Below are 17,596 nucleotides of genomic sequence, written 5' to 3' on the forward strand. Positions count from 1 at the left end.
CCACCTGGTCAGTGCAGGGTGTGGTGACCTCTCAGGGAAGCCATGGGAAACAATTACTTGGGAGTTCTTTGGTATATCTTGCCTACTTAGATACTAAACCTTTCCTAGCCCATACTCTCTGCAGGAACAATGGGTCGTGTCCTCAGTGATTTTGTGCATTATCAGCATATCCGCTGCTCCAGGAACCACACTTGGAGAACCACTGCAGACCAGTCATACCATTTAGAATTCTGCAGAAGAAACTACTGCATTTTAAGGCTACCTGCTCACAATTTCAATTTTACAAAATGCACCTGCCCCCTCTTCTGCAGCTGTTCAAACTGCATTGGGCAAAAGTACATTTACGGTTGTGCATACACAAAAGTTTATTCTTGTATTATTATTTACTGTATTATTTTCCATATAAATGGTAAACCTACTTTTGCCCACCCCTGTACAACCCATGCAACCATGATTGGATGGCTGACAGGGCCCTGGACCCTCGTTTTGGTTTGGGTCCGTGAGACTAAGGAAAAATCTTTTCAAATATTATTACTCTTCCTATAATAAGAGCAGTTGAGTATGGGCTAGAAAAGGTTTAGTATCTAAGCAGGTAAAAGTTGACATTAGCAGTTTTGAATATAGTAAAGAACAAAACATAGTGAGAGGAATAATACTTTTTTGGGGGGAGAATTTTTATGAGTTTGAGCCAAACATGACATATGCCAGGAAGCCAGATCTCAAATGCTCCCTATACTTTGATTTTTAAAATTAGACACTTCAAATGATAGATTTGTAAAAATCCCATGAGTATCAACAGTGTCTCTTTTCAACTAATGGAAATAATTTTCTTTAAAAAATAACAAGCCTCTTTCACATATGCTATAAATGTGTGGGAGGAAGAAGAAAAAATACAGTTAAGTCTTAAATGGCGCTGGAAAGTTTCCTGCTGTGATGATTAGAAAAGTAGATCAGAATCCGTAGAGTGACAGATGACAGAGCTAAGTCTTTGCACAGAAGGTCCCCTGATAGAACTGTTATAGCAGATACTGAAGAATTGAGGGGAAGGAAAGAAGGTATCTCCCTTCCTGGGAGAGGCATGCTTTGTAATCGAGACGTCTTGGAGAGAGAGGACAAAGACATGTTGTGTTAAATCTAAAAATACAACCCTGATGTACAAATAAAGTGACATCAATTTCAACTGGACAGTTTAGCATTTTACGTTTGTCTGTAGGATGTCTGTTCCATTTTTGAAATAGATGTTGATCAAATTTGGAATAAGTCGACCAAGTACAACTAGATCTTGAGACAAGGTGAAGCTAATTAACTTTTCACTGAGATTGTTTTCTGTAATTTTAAATTCAATAAATATAATCCAGCAAATATTTGTAATGCTCTGAGGCAGGGACCTAGGGTTTATATAGTATGTGAATAATAGATGTGTAAACAAAGTTCTATAAGAACCCAACAATAATAGCTCTTTCCTGCTGGGTAGTGGACAAATGCTCCAAGGAGGTGCACCTGAGCTAAGCTAAGAAGGGATAGGATTTTATCAAAGAGTAAAGCACATTTTAGAGTAATAGAGCTTTTCAGTATGGACGTACACAGTCTGTTCAGGAAAGTTCTGGGTAGTAGAAGTCAAGATTGGAAAAGCAGCTGTGGGACTTGAATAGTATGATCAGGAGTTCCTACCTTAATTTCTTAAGTGATAATGGAAGTCTTTTAAAGCTGGAGGTAGTAAGACAATCTCTAGAAAGATCACGAAGTGATTACAAAGTGCTATTAATAACAGTAGTTAACATGTACTATATACCAGACATAAGCACTTTTTGTGGCTTCTCATTTAATACTCAAAATAGTAATACTTAAAGAAATTAAGGCCCAGAGATGTTGCTTCCATTTACCTAGATCACATGTTATTAAGCGGCAAAGCTCTAAGTTAAGTTTAGGGTTGTACTACTCATAACCACCATCCTCACTGACTTAAAAGCACACACAGAAGAGCAGGTTTTGTGGGGAAGAGACATTGGTGGTACTTCTAACAACAGGAAATGATCGCTAAGTCCAGTATAAGAGACAAGTTTGAGGAATGTTGCAAATTTAAGAAAAGGGACAAGGGGGTAGGTTTAGCGCCAATAATTTGGCTATGACACATGCCAGAAAAGGCAGGCTAACCAAGAGAAACTGTGACAACTGAGCATATAGAAATAAAAAAGGGCAGAAATCACGAATATATCTTTAAAAACAGAGACTAACCCAAAAGCTGACTCTTTTGAAAACACCAGTAAGACGGACAGAACCACTGAGAGGTACAAATAAATTAAGAGAATGAAGATTCAAAACCCCTTTTTCCAATGTTTACCTGAGTCAGCGATTTTCAACCAGTATGATGCAAGAATTTTTAAAGCATCAAGACGTGGCTAGTGAGGGGCAGGCACTGACCTCTTTTCCCTTAGGTTGTCCAATAAAATGAAAAGAGCCAATACAACAGTAGCCGTCCGGTGTGAATGAATCAAAATTGTATCTTTTTTTGGAGTGCCGCAGGATTTTACTAATTAAGATAGTTTATGTGTGTCATGAGAAGATAAAGGTTGAAAATCGCTACTCTAGGTGGGATCAGTGGTTAGGAACACAGATTTGCAAGTAGAGTTTATAACCCAGTTGAAATGGATCAAATTCTATAAAAAACCTAAAATCAGAAAAAAAAAACACACCTATATATGCCAATAACCATTGAAGAAACTGAAACAGTAATTAGACAACACTCTCCTCCTCAAGCCCTACAAAAAAACAAATTGGGCTGTTTGGCACAGAAAGCAGTTTAAAACCTAGCTTTACTGCTTATTACCTATGACCTTTAGACAATTCCGAACTTTTCTGAACTCTTTGTTTTCTCCCTAAAATGGGGAAAACCAAACTTAACCTTACAGGCTCTAGATAGCAAATGAAATGACAACCTTTGATAAACTGTAAGGCACCAGACACATTGTCACAAAAATAGCTTGAAAATTACGAAAGTACATTTACTTGTTCTACAAATATTTATTGTACTTGTAATGTGTACCGGACTCTGTAGTTTGATATTTAGTGTTGAAGTTTAATATTAAATTCCTATTAAGTCCTGATAAATTAAACTAGAAGAGGGCCCCGGGAGATCATTCTGACACATGTCATCCTAGACAATGAACATCTAGTTGAGGCCTTTAATTATTCTTGTTCAGTTGGAATATAGCTGTTGTACTTCTTTCAGACCTGAAAGTTATCAAAGCATATAATACCTTTATCCTGTTTGTCATCTTAGTTACCAGTAATACTGAAATTAACTTTGTTCTTTAAGTTTCATCACGTATGGGTGACCTCGCTGTGAAGTTTGATATTATGCTTTTAATTAGAAAGAATACTTTCTCAGCCCCCAAATAGAGAGGTTCTTGCTCTTTTAAGATAAAAACATTCCTCATTTTTAATAGTTACAGGGAAGCAACTTTGTAGTACTCTGGAAAGTTTATGGCTAATTTCAAATTACAGTATTAGAAATTACTGCTTTATATGTAAAGAGTCAGTTGTGGTTTTCAAAATTAATTGTTTAAATATTAAAACAAATCAACATTCTATGTAGCTTGGAATCTTTTTGTTGTTGTTAATCCTCATCCGAGGATTATTTTCCCATTGACTTTTAGAGAGAGTGGGAGGGAGGGGGAGACAGAGAGAGAGAGACACATTGATTGGTTGCCTCCCACACGCACCCCAACCAGGGATGGGTATCGATCCTGCAACTGAAGTACATGCCCTTGATCAGAATCAAACCCAGGACCCTTCAGTCCACGGGCTAGCGCTCCAACCACTGAGCAAAACTGGCTAGGGCAGTAGCTTGGACTCTTTAAAAAATAGTGTTAGAACATACTTCAACAAATGAAGTACATATTTTATATACCTAGGCTACTATGAATAAATAATTTTCTGTGCCCTTCTGTTTGCTGTACATAAACCTGATCTCATTGTCCTCTTCCAGTTACTCATTTGCAACTTACCTTTATCACAGCGGTGAGGACAGAACTGAGCCACTACAGTCTATCTAGGAATGTAAAGAACTCAAGTTCTTCCCAATAGATTTATAATTGTTGAAAAATCTTTTGTCCCCACCAGTTCCCAACACTGCTCAATGGCCACATGCCAGTGCCAATCCCCAACCTGGACAGAGCTGCTTCTCCAGTACTGCTTTCTTCGACCTCTCAGAAGTCCTGATGACATCTGGCCACAATGAAAGACTCATTCACTGATGAAGCAAATTTGTGCCCATGGGCTAGTTTACCTGTGTCATGAGAAGGACTTTGTGAAACCCTGTTAATTTGGTTTGCACTTTTCATAACATGGATGGTCTAGATATATGTTAGCATTTTTAAAACTTTTTTTTTATATTCAAGTATATATGAAAATCTGTTTTGCATTAAGTGAATTTTAATGTTTTTGTTTTTATATCCTCTTAGCTCTTAAGTGTTGAACACTGTTGACAGTGAAGAACTTTTCTTAATGGCTTTCAGTGTAACTAATAAGGATGTGAAGCTTTTTCGCTTTAATTCTGCATATGCTGAACTGTGCTTATACACTATAACCAGCTGTGCCTTCCCTTGCATTTAGTTTAATGTAAATGATTTATATATTTTTTAGAGAAAATGTTTGAAAGACAAAGATTAGTATCAAACAGCTCTCTAGTAGAACATTATTTTTCACAAGTAGGGAATATGAAAGCATATTCATATTACTTTTTCTCTTTTGCTTTCAATTATAAGAATTGCCTTAGAGCCTCTTTTGAACTGAAATTCAATAAATGTAATGTCCAAGTAATGTTTTTATAAGAAAAAACTAAGCCATATTTAGACAATAAACATTCATGACAGAAAATGTTCGAAAGTGCATTTTTAAAGAGAGGAACTTGGAAAGGCTAGCCTCCCAGCTGTTTACCAGCTGTTTACAATCTTTTAGACTCCTCCCAAACAAAACCACCTGATGGAAAAGCTACAAGTTTATTCTATCCATACCCCTGGAGTATTTCCGAGGTTAGCATATTCTTAGTTCAAGAAATTAGCCCTGGTTCTCCCTGTTTTCCATAAAGAATCACACCCCTCCAATACATTTCCTGTATCGTTCTGAGGTAAGGTTTCTCTAAACCCCCTGAACTATTAACATTTAAAAAGCCTATCCTTTGAAAGAGGCTCACAGACTCGTGATGAAAACAAACAATGAAGAAACAATCTTGTAATACCAGGTATCTTCATGTGTATGGGTATAGCCTTGCTTGTGGAAACCTGAGAGGTTATTGCTAAATTTAAGGTGAGAATGAAGGAAACCTGATGCAACAAATATAAGATTCTTCAGAAACCGCATCAGTGTTGAATTGATTATGTAACAATGTGGAACACTAAACAGTAATTCTTTTGTGTAGTGGAGAGCAGGGACAATAGGAATGTATTTTCTGTTCCTTCAAAAAATCAGCAGGCACCCATCTAAGGCATCTTTCTGTACATTATGAAAGTTCTAATGGTAAGAGAACTGGAAAGTGCCCAGTGCTTGCAATTCAAGATCAGATTAATTATCATCCTTAACTATAAGTAACAGAAACCAATTTAACATGTGGCTAATTAATTAATTGCTCCAAACCAGGCATTAAATAGCAGGGATAAATAAAGCAAAGCTTGTAAAAACACATTCCTTGAATTTTCAAAAAAATCTAAAATTCTGTTATGATATAAATGTTGAGATTTTCAATTGGAATTGAGCATCTCTATGTGAGGGATGTATGCCCTTATTTGGAGGAAAACCCCAAACATTTCAGTATGCACCTTTGAAAATAAAATAATGGGGTTGATTCCAGAATCCACAAACAGACACTACTGTCATGGGCTAAGGATAATTCTGTACAAAATAGCTGGTCCAGATGATATTTACTGAGAATGCGTCCTACCCAGGTTTCCAGATGCGGACAGTTGCACAGGAGAAGCTGCGTAAGACCATATAGCTCATCGGAGGTAACAGTGCCCAGTGCCCAGTCCAGTTCTGCTTCCTCATCTCAGCTGTAACTACCAATCCAAAACTATATGTTAGGCAAAAAAAAAAACAAAACAGCATTAAAAAACTGTCAGATAAGAGAAGGATGCAGTCCAAATGCAAGAGTCTTAGAGAAACTAATTAAAAAGGAAGTCCTATGTACAAATATCACAACCAAAATATTTTTAAATGTAAATACTGACTGGAAAATTCAAATGACCATCTCTGATTCTTGTATTCCCTTCCTCCAAATACTATAACATACAACCTAGCGTCATTTATTGGAAATGGAAAAATACCATAATTCAAAAACTCACTATAACACAAAGAGAGAACTAGAGGTATTGAAGTATAACCCTTAAAGCTCTGCCTCATTCTACATGTGTGTGTCTGTGTGTGGTTTGTTTTTTTAATCAACTATTTTAGACAATAGGTTTCACAGAACATATTAAATTTTTTCTTCCTTTTTATATGTCTACTTGATCAGTGTTAAATTGCTAAGGCTCAAGTTTTATAGAACTATAATCTAAACATTGGTCTCTTTGTACACATCATTTCTCTGACTGCAAATCTTCATTACCTTTCATATATGTATCATTTTTACTGTTATATTATTTTTGTTCAATAAATACTTTGTGATAAAAGGCAAGTGGGTCAGTTTACTTCCATTTATTTGGGATAATCCAAATTTCACTTTCCCATATGAGTACACTTTAGAAAATGAGTTGTCATCTACACTTAAATATGGTATATTATCAAAACATGCTATGTATATGTAATCTGCTTTGAACAGATACTTAAGGAAACAAAATTATTGAAAATGAATTGGAGAGAAGGAAATGGGTTTAAAAAATGTCCCCTGATCTTTAAAATCTTAAGTTCTAGCAACTGTTCTATATTGAGAGCGCCGAATCCTAACCACTAGACCACCAGGGAACCTAAACTGTTCTATATTGAGATGAAGGAGGGGGAAAAATTACCCTTTATTCTTGTAGCTACAACTTGTATCATACTCAATGGTTAAAAGACTGAAATCTTTTCCCCTAATATTAGGAACAAGATAAGGATATCCTCTGTTGCTATTTCTATTCAACAGAGTACTGCAAGTCCTAGCCTGAAGGGAAGAAGAGGGGAGAGAAAGAAAAAAAACACAAAAACATCCAAATGAGAAAGGAAGACATAAAATTATAGATATCTTATATGTAAAAAAACCTAAAGAATCTACCAAAGAAAAGTTAGAGCTGATAAACTGAGCAAAATTGTAGGATACAAAATCAACATGTAAAAATAATTTGTATTTCTACATACTAGCAACAAAAAAACCTGAAAAATTTAAGAAAACCATTCTAGCTACAATATCCTATATAATAACGAGGTAATATGCAAATTGACTGTCACATTCTCACACAAGATGGCTGCCACAAGATGGCTGGCAGGGGAGGGCACTTGTGGGCGATCAGGGCCTCAGGGGAGGGCAGTTAGGGGCTACCAGGCCCTGCAGGGGAGGGCAGTTGGGGCGACCAGGTTGGCAGGGGAGGGCAGTTGGAGCGACCAGGTTGGCAGGGGAGGGCAGTTGGGGGTGATTGGGCTGGCAGGGGAGCAGTTAGGTGTCGATCAGGCTGGCAGGGGAGTGGTTAGGGGGTGATCAGGCTGGCAGGTAGAAGTGGTTAGAGGCAATCAGGCAGGTAGGCAGGCAGGCAAGCAGTTGGGAGCCAGCTGTCCTGGAATGTAAGGAGGATTCCTGTGGGATCGGGCCTAAACCGGCAGTTGGACATCCCCCGAGGGGTCCCAGATTGTAGAGGGTGCAGGCTGGGCTGAGGGACCTCCTCCTCCGCCCCCCAGTGCACGTATTTCATGCAGCGGGCCTCTAGTCTATACTAATAAAAGGGTAATGTGCTAATTAGACTGGGGTCGACTGGACATCTTCGGGTCGTCCTGCCTTCCTTCCAAAGCCACGGTGGCGGGGGCTGAGGCAGAGGTGGTTAGGGGTGATCGAGCCAGCAGGGGAGAACAGTTAGGGGCAATCAGGCCGGTGGGGGAGGGCAGTTAGGGGTGATCAGGCTGGCAGGGGAGGACAGGGCGATCAGGCCAGCAGTGGAGGGCAGTTAGGGGCAACCAGGCCAGCAGGCAGAGGGGTTAGGGGTGATCAGGCCGGCAGGCAGGTGAGCGGTTAGGAGCCAGCGGTCTCGGATTGCATAAGGGTAAAGACTGGGCTGAGGGGAACCCCCCCCCCCCATGCACAAATTTCATGCACCGGGCCTCTAGTCAAATATAATAATGAATAAATTTAATCAAGATGACACAAGACTTGTACAGTGAAAACATGAAACATTGCTACAAGAAATTAGACATCCTATGTTCATGTATTAGAAGACAACATTGTTAAGATCCAAAGTGGGGACCTACAGATTCAATGCAATTCCTATTACAATCCCAATGACATTTTCTTTTTCCAGAATAAAAAAATTTCATCCTAAAATTTATATAGAATTTTAAGGGACCTCAAGAGTCAAAACAATACTTATATGAACAAAAACAACTCACACTTCTTGATTTCAAAACTTACAAAATCACAAGTAATCAAAATATTGAACAGGCAAAGGACAGAGATTTAGACCAACATAATAAAGAAAGCCAAAATAAGCCCTCACATCTATGGTCAATTGATTTTCAACAAGAGTGCCAAGACCAGAGAGAAAAGAATAGTCTTTTCAACGAATAGTGCTGGGAAAACTAGATATTCACATGCAGAAGAATAAGTTGGGCCTACTTGACACCATATACAAAATTTAATTAAAAATGGATTAGGGCTCTAAATGTAAGCAGTAACAGTGTAAAAACCTTAAACAGGAAAATATTCATGACCTTGGATTTGGCAATAGTTTCACAAATATGCCACCAAAAGCAGAGGCAACAAAAGAAAAATAGATACACTGGACTTCATTAGGATTAAAGCTTTTGCACACCAAAATGACACCGTTAAGAAAATGAAAGACAATCCACAGACTGGAAGAAACTGCAAATCATATACCTCATAAGAGTCTAATATGTAGAATATACAAAAAAACTACAACTCAACAACAAAAAGGTGACACAATTTAAAAATGGGCAATGGACTTGAATACACATTTTTCTCCAAAGCAGATATACAAATAACAGATGAAAAGATGCTCAACATCAATAGTTACTAGGGAAATGAAAAAACCACAAGTTCCCATTAGAATGAGTCTATATATATAAAAGCCTAAGTGACCGTTATGACTAGATGACCGGCCAGTAGTTATGATGCACACTGACCACCAGGGATCACTCAACGTAGGAGCCGCCCCTTGGTGGTCAATGCGCTCCCACAGCCAACCTCCCAGAGACAGCCCTGATCAGCCCAATCACTGGCCAGGCCAAAGGACCCCACCTGCGCACGAATTTGTGCACCAGGTCTCTGGTACAATAATAACAACAACAAGTGTTGGCGATAGATGAGGAGAAATTGGAACTCTCACATTACAATTGGGAATGTAACATAGTGTAGTTGCTCTGGAAAACAGTTTGGCAGTTCCTCAAAAAGTTAAACATAGAGTTACTAAGTAACCAAACAATTCCAATCCTAAGTATATAAACTCAAAGAATTTGGTAAACAAGGACTCAACAAAAGCTTCCAATGTCCACAGCAGCATTATTCACAATAATTGAAAGGAGAGAAAAACCCAAAGTCCATCAACAGATGAATGGATAAACAAAACATCGTATATTCATATCAGAATATTATTCAGCTGTGTAAAAAAGAATTTCTGACATGCTACATCATTAAACCTTGAAAACATTATGCTAAGTGAAACAGGTCAGACACAAAAGGATAAATACAATATGATTCCACTTTTATGAAATATCTAGAATATGCAAATTCAGAAACAAAAAGTATATTTGAGGTGACTAGGAACTTGGGGTATGGGAAAAATGAGGGCTTATTTAATGGGTACAGAGCTTTTGTTTGGAGTGATGAAAATTTTGGAAATAGTGGTAATTGCTGTACAATATTGTGAATCTAATGCCATTGAACTGCATATTTATAATGAGTAAAAACTGGCAAATTTTTTGTTATATGGATTTTACCACTATTAAAAGGATAGTAAACAAAAACACCAAAAAAAAACCTTCATAAATTGTCTTGAATCCAAAAGATAATAATTATAGCATGTTAAAAAGACTTTAAACATCACCTGATAAAACACCAATAAAAATCCCGCTACTTCTATATAAAGTGACAAATTCAATGAGTTTATATTCCAGAAAACAACATCACTTGAAAGAAAAACAAGTCATCCTGTATCTTTAAGAACCTTATCAATTTAAGACAAATCGTAAGTGTTCAATACTCAAAATTTCTGAGTTTCCAAAAAATTAATAAAGGAACTGCCTTATGACCCAGTAATTTCTGGAACTATATCTGAAGAAACCCAAAACACTAATTCGAAAGAATATATGCATCTTTATGTTCATTGTAGTGTTATTTACAATAGCCAAGATTTGGAAGCAGCCCATGTACCCATCAGTAGATGAGTGGATAAAAAAACTAGTACATTTACACAATAGAATACTATTCAACTGTAAAAAAGAAGAAAATCTTACCTTTTCCAACAGCATGCAGGGACCTGGAGAGCATTATGCTAAGTGAAGTAAGCCAGTCAGAGAAAAACAAATACCTTATGATTTCACTTACATGTGAAATATAATGAACAAAATAAATTAAAATAGAAACAGACTCATAAATACAGAGAACAGATTGACAAGTGTCAGAGGGGATGGAGGAGGGGGGAGGTTGGGAGAGTGGGTGAAAAAGGTGAAGGGATTAAACAAACAAAAAAACCTCACAACAATTTGGGTGGTGAACACATAATACAATATACAGAGAAAATATTTTTAAGACTGTACACTTGAAACCTATATAATTTTATTAACCAACTAGAAGCCCAGTGCATGAATTCGTGCACCAGTGGGTTCCCTCTGGGTGACCTGCAGGAATCAGGCTGAAACCTGCAGTCCAATGCTGCCTGCAGCTCCTACCTGCCGCTCCTGCTCATCCCGGCCCCACTGTGCCTGCCGAGGGCTCTCACCCTATCAGTCCTGATTGGGAGAGGCTTGTGCTGCTGCAGCAGTGCTCACCAGCCATGAGCCCTGCATCTGGTGCCCTCCTAAGGGGAGTGGCCTGCGGGATCGGGCTGAAACCAGATCTCTGACATCCCCCAAGGCGTCCCAGATTGCGAGAGGGCACAGGCCAGGCTGAGGAACCCCACCAGGTCACGATCGAGCCAGGGAGGGACTGCGGGAGGGCTCCAGGTGTGTCCGGCCCATCTCACTCAGTCCCGATTGGCCGGACCCCTGCAGCAAGCTAACCTACTGGTTGGAGCATCTGCCCCCTAATGGTCAGTACATGTCATAGCGACTGGTTGACTGTCTGCCCCCTGGTGGTCAGTGCATGTAATAGTGAGCGGTTGAGCAGCCTTAGCATATCATTAGCATATTACGCTTTGGTTGGTTGTTCAGTTGTTCTACCGTTCAGTCTATTTGCATATTACCCTTTTGTTATATAGGATGTCACCCCAATAAATTCAATAAAAATTTCAAAAAAATTTCTGAATTTCAATTCTCTTCATTGAAGAGTTTCTAGGATCTGAATGGTACTCTAGTATAAAAAAAAAACAAACCACAACAACTCCCCAAAATACAAAACAAATAAGCAAACAAAAAAATCCCACCAAAATTCCTTAATAAAATAAACATTCCTAAGACTTCCTAGGAAGAAGAATTTTACATAACTACTGGGTTATATTTCTTCACATTTTATATGCAAGAATCAAACTTATGAATATGTCAAATTTGCAACAAATCAAATATATAACCTCTGAAATTCAATATGACACATTATAATTGAATGCTATCCTATAAAACTACAGTAGAGATTACTATAGTTTGACCAGCACAGATATAAATTAAATATTAATGGCATGAGACTTCATTACCTTAAGAGTGAGTCCCATAAAAAAAAGTGATCCCATCCTACACCATAGCCCTTTTCCCCCAGAAAGAACTGTGACAACAAAACCACATCTTAACAACATGAAGATTTTGTTATTATAAATTTCAAAACAAAAGGGAGGAATTTCACATAATATTTATAACCTAATACATGTCTGTCAGTTAGAAATAACAGCAGTTTGTTAGGCTACAGGGTTTAACATAAAACTTATTTACAAACGTGAAAAGCAGTAGTGGTCCAATATTCACCATTACACATAAATCTGTTTCTTCCAGAAATTTTTTTTTAAAAAATTAAAATTTCACTATCATGAAATATTAAAATAACACCCTAAACATGCCACAATCACTATTCACAAATAAAGTTAAAATGAAATATACAAAAATTCACTTAATACTGTTAAATAACAATAAACTACAAGATTTCCTGAACAGAAATGGTAGGACCCCTGAATGTTTTACAGTGAATGAATGTCAGGAAGAAAATTAAGTTATGACTACTTTCATGATATATAAGGCAAAAATTTACATGACCACCTCAAAATATACCAATTAAGATTTGTAGTTTGTAAGATGCACTAAACAAATAGTCCTAAAAGTTAACACAAATGCTTAAAACATTATTACCAACACCAAGGTGTGTTTGTGATGTTCAAAGAGATGCATAATTAAAACTGTAATTTTGTATCTGGTAAACAGATAATATCTACAATGCTTTAAAACAATCCTCTAAGCTCTCTCTTCTCTCATTTGTATTTATCATGGCTCATTTCAAAGACATATTACAGCTTTCAGCTGATTCCAAGTGAATGTTATTAAAATACACACATATAGACAACCCCCAAATGAAATAAATTGTTCCTCAATGATTTATCATCCTTTCTAATAAAAGAATTATATTTAAAACAAACAAGACCTCTCATGTTTGGACTTGTATGGTTTCGTCTGAACTAAATTAAAGCACGATGTAAAATAGATAAGTGTATTAGTAAAAAATATCCAATATTATGCAGTAAATATTTCTAAAATGAGGAAAGGTAAAAATAAATAATTTTGGTGCTTTAATTTTCTGGTATCTAATGTGAGATCCCCAAAATGTCAGCTGTTCACTTGCTTGAATCAACTTCTGCATTGCGTTTTCCTAAACATAACATGCTTATCAATTTCTTAGCTACTCTATTTGCCAATGTTCAATAAAAAAAATTATATAGATTACATAGCATGAACTTAGAGTGTTCAAGATGGCTCACTTATTTTACTGTTAAGCAAAGCTGAATTTACATTCCAGAAAACACCGCAGTTTAATTTTAAAAACAAACAAAAATGCAGCAGTAAAACAATTCATGAGGAGAAACAGACGCATTCACATAATAAAGCCACTGCAACTTCTTCAGGCATTCAACTGTTGTGTTAAATAAACAGACAGTAGTTATTTAGCAGCAATAATTCCGCAATAAATAATGCACTGTGTTTCAGTCCTGCACAAAAATTGCAGCTACAGTTACATCAATAGCTGTAACCTACTGGCTCTAATGGCAGAGAAGACCTTAAAACCAACTGTACAAAAAAATTGTCACACTGTGACAACAAATATAAAAACAATCTGTAGGTCTGAAATAAAAAGACTCCACTGTGAAGAGGACAGTGTAGACAAACGGAGATTCCAAGTCCACCAAAAGAAATAATTGCCTTCAGATCTGAGTCCTTGATTGATAAGAAAGGCTGGGGGCTGGGCTTGAAACCATGTTATCAGACTTAAAAGAGCATGCTCTGTCTTCTGTTCTTCCCATGTCCTAAAATATAAAGTCATTTTATGAGGCAGTTCGAGGTTCAATTTTATCCCACATACAGTATTTGGTGACTCTAGGATGCTAATGTTCCCACCAGCAAAGCTAATTTTCCACGGTAAGAGTGATCAATACTGTCTTAAATGACCCTTTTGTCGATGGGTCAGTCTACAGCTTCTATGCTTCGAAGTGATGAACCTGATGACTAGGGAAGCACAAGATGTGTCTTCTGCCTCAGGTACCAGGATGGCATGTGCATTGATCAAGCCAGGCCACTTGTAAAAGGTTTCTGTGCCATCTGCAGCTTTCAGGATCCCTGACTTGACTGAGTCAGATTTCTCTCTGAAGAATTACTGAGAATGTGCAATGCTAAACATACACAGTTGTGGAATGCACTGTACATTGGTTTTTACATCAATAATTTTACTGATCAACTTATAAACCAAAAAGTTGGTTCCATGCATAATTTCATGATCGACACGTGAAATGGTTTATGACAAACACACCTGTCTCTGGATAAGAAGAATTTCGAAAACCTGGATCCTTTTGCAACTGAATCTCTTTCAAACTGAATATTGATACACCTAAAATGCATAGACAGGAATTATCAGGTGAGGTCTAACAGTATTAAAACAAATATAAACCAACTATAGACAAATGTTTAAAAATGAATATTGATTCAACATGAAAGATTTATATTACATTTACAAGGTTATAGCCCTGCTGAAATATTTTCCCCTTTGCCCCAATGTTTTAAGAAAACCAAAAAATAATCTCTCTTTAGGACCCCACCCCCCATCTCTGCTTTAAATCATGCTTCAAGTATGTAGTTCTCTAAGGAGACTATACATTGATATTTCTAGGACCTACTGGGGTTGAGAGACCTAATCAAAATGTATTGCTTTTCCTCTCTGTCCTTTTCCTCCCTCCTATGACGGCAGGAAGGTATCAGGTCCTCAAAACTGTCTTCAGAATTTTTTAGATAAGAACAAGGATTAGGTTTGTACATAACTGCCTACCTTAAACTATGAAATTTGATATTAATAATGAAATGTAAGTATCATCTTAAAAACACCTGTAATTCACCTTCCTCATTTCAGTCTCTGCCAGAGAGATAATCTTTCATTAAAAACTATACCGTAAATTCTAAGTGGAAAGTCTTGATTTCAATAAGCAAACTTTGATGAATCAATATTGTCTAGTAAATGGGAAATAATGTAAGCTTTTAGAAGCTCAGTTCCCAAATATTCTAATTTCCCAATCACCTTACTTAATTTTAAAGTAAAATATTGAGGTAATTAAAAAAAGAATGTTATGAGTGGAATCAAGCAGTTACCTCAGACACAAGAAATCGGCTGGTTTAGTAACTAACAGTAGGCTCACTACTGTCAGGGCAATAGTAAAGGAAAATCATCTTTATGTCTTAAAAAGGAACTCTACTTTCACAAGAAAACAATCTTATGTTTTGGTTGTGTTTCATTGTTGTTGTTTTTTGCCTGAAATCCATTTTTTTAACAACTCTGAACCAAAGCAATACAGACTGGGACTAATGACAATGTCTATCATCAGATGGCATTTCCAACTTAAGTCCAATAAGATTAATTACTCTTGCCTAAGTACTATTGATTTCTTACAGAATAGTGGCAATGTGCTCAGTGTTAAATAAATTAAAACACAGGCAACCAATACATAAAAAAATTCTGATCTAATTACAAGAAGACTGGAATTTTAGGCTTAAAAACCAACAGCAATCTTGCCCTGGCTGGGTGACTCAGTTGGCTGGAGCATCATCCCGTGCACCAAAGGGTTGCAAGTTCCATTCCCGGTCAGGGTATGTACCCAGGATGCGGGTTTGACCCTCAGTTGGGGCTTGTACAGAAGACAACTGATCAATGTCTCTCTTTCACATTGATGTTTCTCTCTCTCTCAAATCAATAAAAACATATCCTTGAGTGCAGATAAACAAAAACAAAACAAAAAAACCAACAGCAATCTCTTCCTAATCCCCTAATTCATCTCAGTCTCCTACCCTGGACAAACGAAAAGAAAGAAGGTGTGGGGGAAGGAGGAGAACACTAAAATTTCTCTTACTTTCAGGTAAGGCATGTATCCTTGGTCCCAGACTTCGAAAGTACACATGTTTCATGGCTTCTTCTGCTGAAACTCTTTTCTTAGATTCATACTGTGAAAAAGCAAAGAATTGCGTCATTAACTTTTTCTCTAAATACTGTTACAGGAGGGAAGTTAACACTACTTTGATTACTTGATACAATCACTATTTTCAAAGAATCAATTTGGAGGTGCCTCAGATACGCTCTAATTTGAGTTATTATTGACTATATCTCAGCCCCAAATTTCTAAGATAAAGTTGGAGCTTACCTAAAAATTTAGATTCCCCGTATTTTTTGAAGAGATGAAAAATTGAAATACTTGAATTTTGGTGTTACTTTTCTTCATGAACACCAAAGGATCACTGAAAATATATCTCTATGACAGACATTATTGAATTACCTATTCGATACCCACTTCCCCCTTTCCCTTGATAGATAAACCTAGATTTATTTCAGGTGTCCATTGCTTCAACTCCAACAGATGGATCATGAATCATGACTGTCCTAGTTTGGGCTAATTATGATAATTCTGCTCCTCAATTCCCAGACTCCCTTACAATTAATGCTCTGGCCAACAAAAGTTAGTTTTGAAAAAAACCTTACAGGGATTTCTGGAAAAGCTTTGACTTTTCAAACACAAAAGGGCTAATGGGGCTGACGCAAGCATCATCCTCTCTTCTCCCTGCTTTGAATGATATGAACGCTATTTGGAGGTGCAGCACCTTGTACAGAAATTAAGTATAAGGAGGGCAAAGAGAACATAAGAAAACACGAATTGCAGAGAACATGGCTGTGACATAGTTGATAGATGACAGCAGCTAACTGCCTCAGACTATTCAAGGTCACAATGAGAGACCCACCAAACACATTATGAGAGACCATAATATTTTTACTTTAGCATATACCTTAAGCATGCTAGATACTATAATAAATAATATTATTTAATTGTCATGACAAATTTTTGAAGGAGTTATTATTGATCCCATTCTACAGATGAAGAAACTGAGTCTCAGAGAAGTTGAGCCATTTAACAATTACAACATAACACGTAACTTACCTGAAGAAATTTTGTTATCAATTCAATCCCTTCAGAGTCTAACCTAGAAACAGCAAAAAACAAGTGGCAGTTTATTCTTTTATATTAGCGTATAGCAACTTTTCAAACAAAACTACTTTCCAAATGTTTTAAGCTGTGAAACCTAGTGCTCTAAAATAGCCATTCTTGTTCTTTCAAATAGACCAAAGCTGTCTTATCCTCAAAAGACTAATCTCACCACTTATTTAAGAAGAAACCATAAATAACTGGGTGCAATTTCAAATTTCCAATATTCAAAAACAAATTAGATTATTAAAAACGACAGAATTTTTTCTGGTATTGTTAATCTTCACCCAAGGATATTTTTCCATTGATTTTTCAGAGAGAGGGGAAGGGAGGGGGACAGACAGAGAGAAACATCGATGTGAGAGACATACATCAAATGATTGCCTCCAGCACATGCCCCAACCAGGGCTGGTGATCAAGCCTGCCACCAAGGTATGTGCCCTTGACCAGAATTGAACCTGGGATCTTCAGTATGCGGATGGAGGCTCTATCCACTGAGCCAAACCAACTATGGCCAGTATATGCTTTTTAATGGACCCATG

General features: G+C 37.1%; 2 protein-coding genes across 4 annotated transcripts in view; one reads left to right on the forward strand and one right to left on the reverse strand.

Annotated features, from left to right (window-relative positions):
* The window catches only part of ELK3 (ELK3, ETS-domain protein (SRF accessory protein 2)), a 63,880-nt gene extending 57,210 nt beyond the window's left edge, over window positions 1-6,670 (forward strand). For both annotated transcript variants that reach the window (XM_006757625.2, XM_015559989.1), the window contains one exon: window positions 4,123-6,670. In XM_006757625.2, coding sequence (XP_006757688.1) covers window positions 4,123-4,221 — 99 coding nt within the window. In that variant the 3' untranslated portion in view covers window positions 4,222-6,670. The remainder of the gene's footprint in view (window positions 1-4,122) is intronic.
* A 5,455-nt stretch (window positions 6,671-12,125) lies between these two features.
* The window catches only part of CDK17 (cyclin-dependent kinase 17), a 45,542-nt gene continuing 40,071 nt past the window's right edge, over window positions 12,126-17,596 (reverse strand). For both annotated transcript variants that reach the window (XM_006757626.2, XM_015559990.1), the window contains 4 exons: window positions 17,010-17,052; window positions 15,933-16,023; window positions 14,348-14,425; window positions 12,126-13,847 (listed from right to left, as the gene is read on the reverse strand). In XM_006757626.2, coding sequence (XP_006757689.1) covers window positions 13,810-13,847; window positions 14,348-14,425; window positions 15,933-16,023; window positions 17,010-17,052 — 250 coding nt within the window. In that variant the 3' untranslated portion in view covers window positions 12,126-13,809. The remainder of the gene's footprint in view (window positions 13,848-14,347; window positions 14,426-15,932; window positions 16,024-17,009; window positions 17,053-17,596) is intronic.

Source organism: Myotis davidii, unplaced genomic scaffold, assembly GCF_000327345.1.
Source record: "Myotis davidii unplaced genomic scaffold, ASM32734v1 scaffold13, whole genome shotgun sequence".
NCBI lineage: Eukaryota > Metazoa > Chordata > Mammalia > Chiroptera > Vespertilionidae > Myotis > Myotis davidii.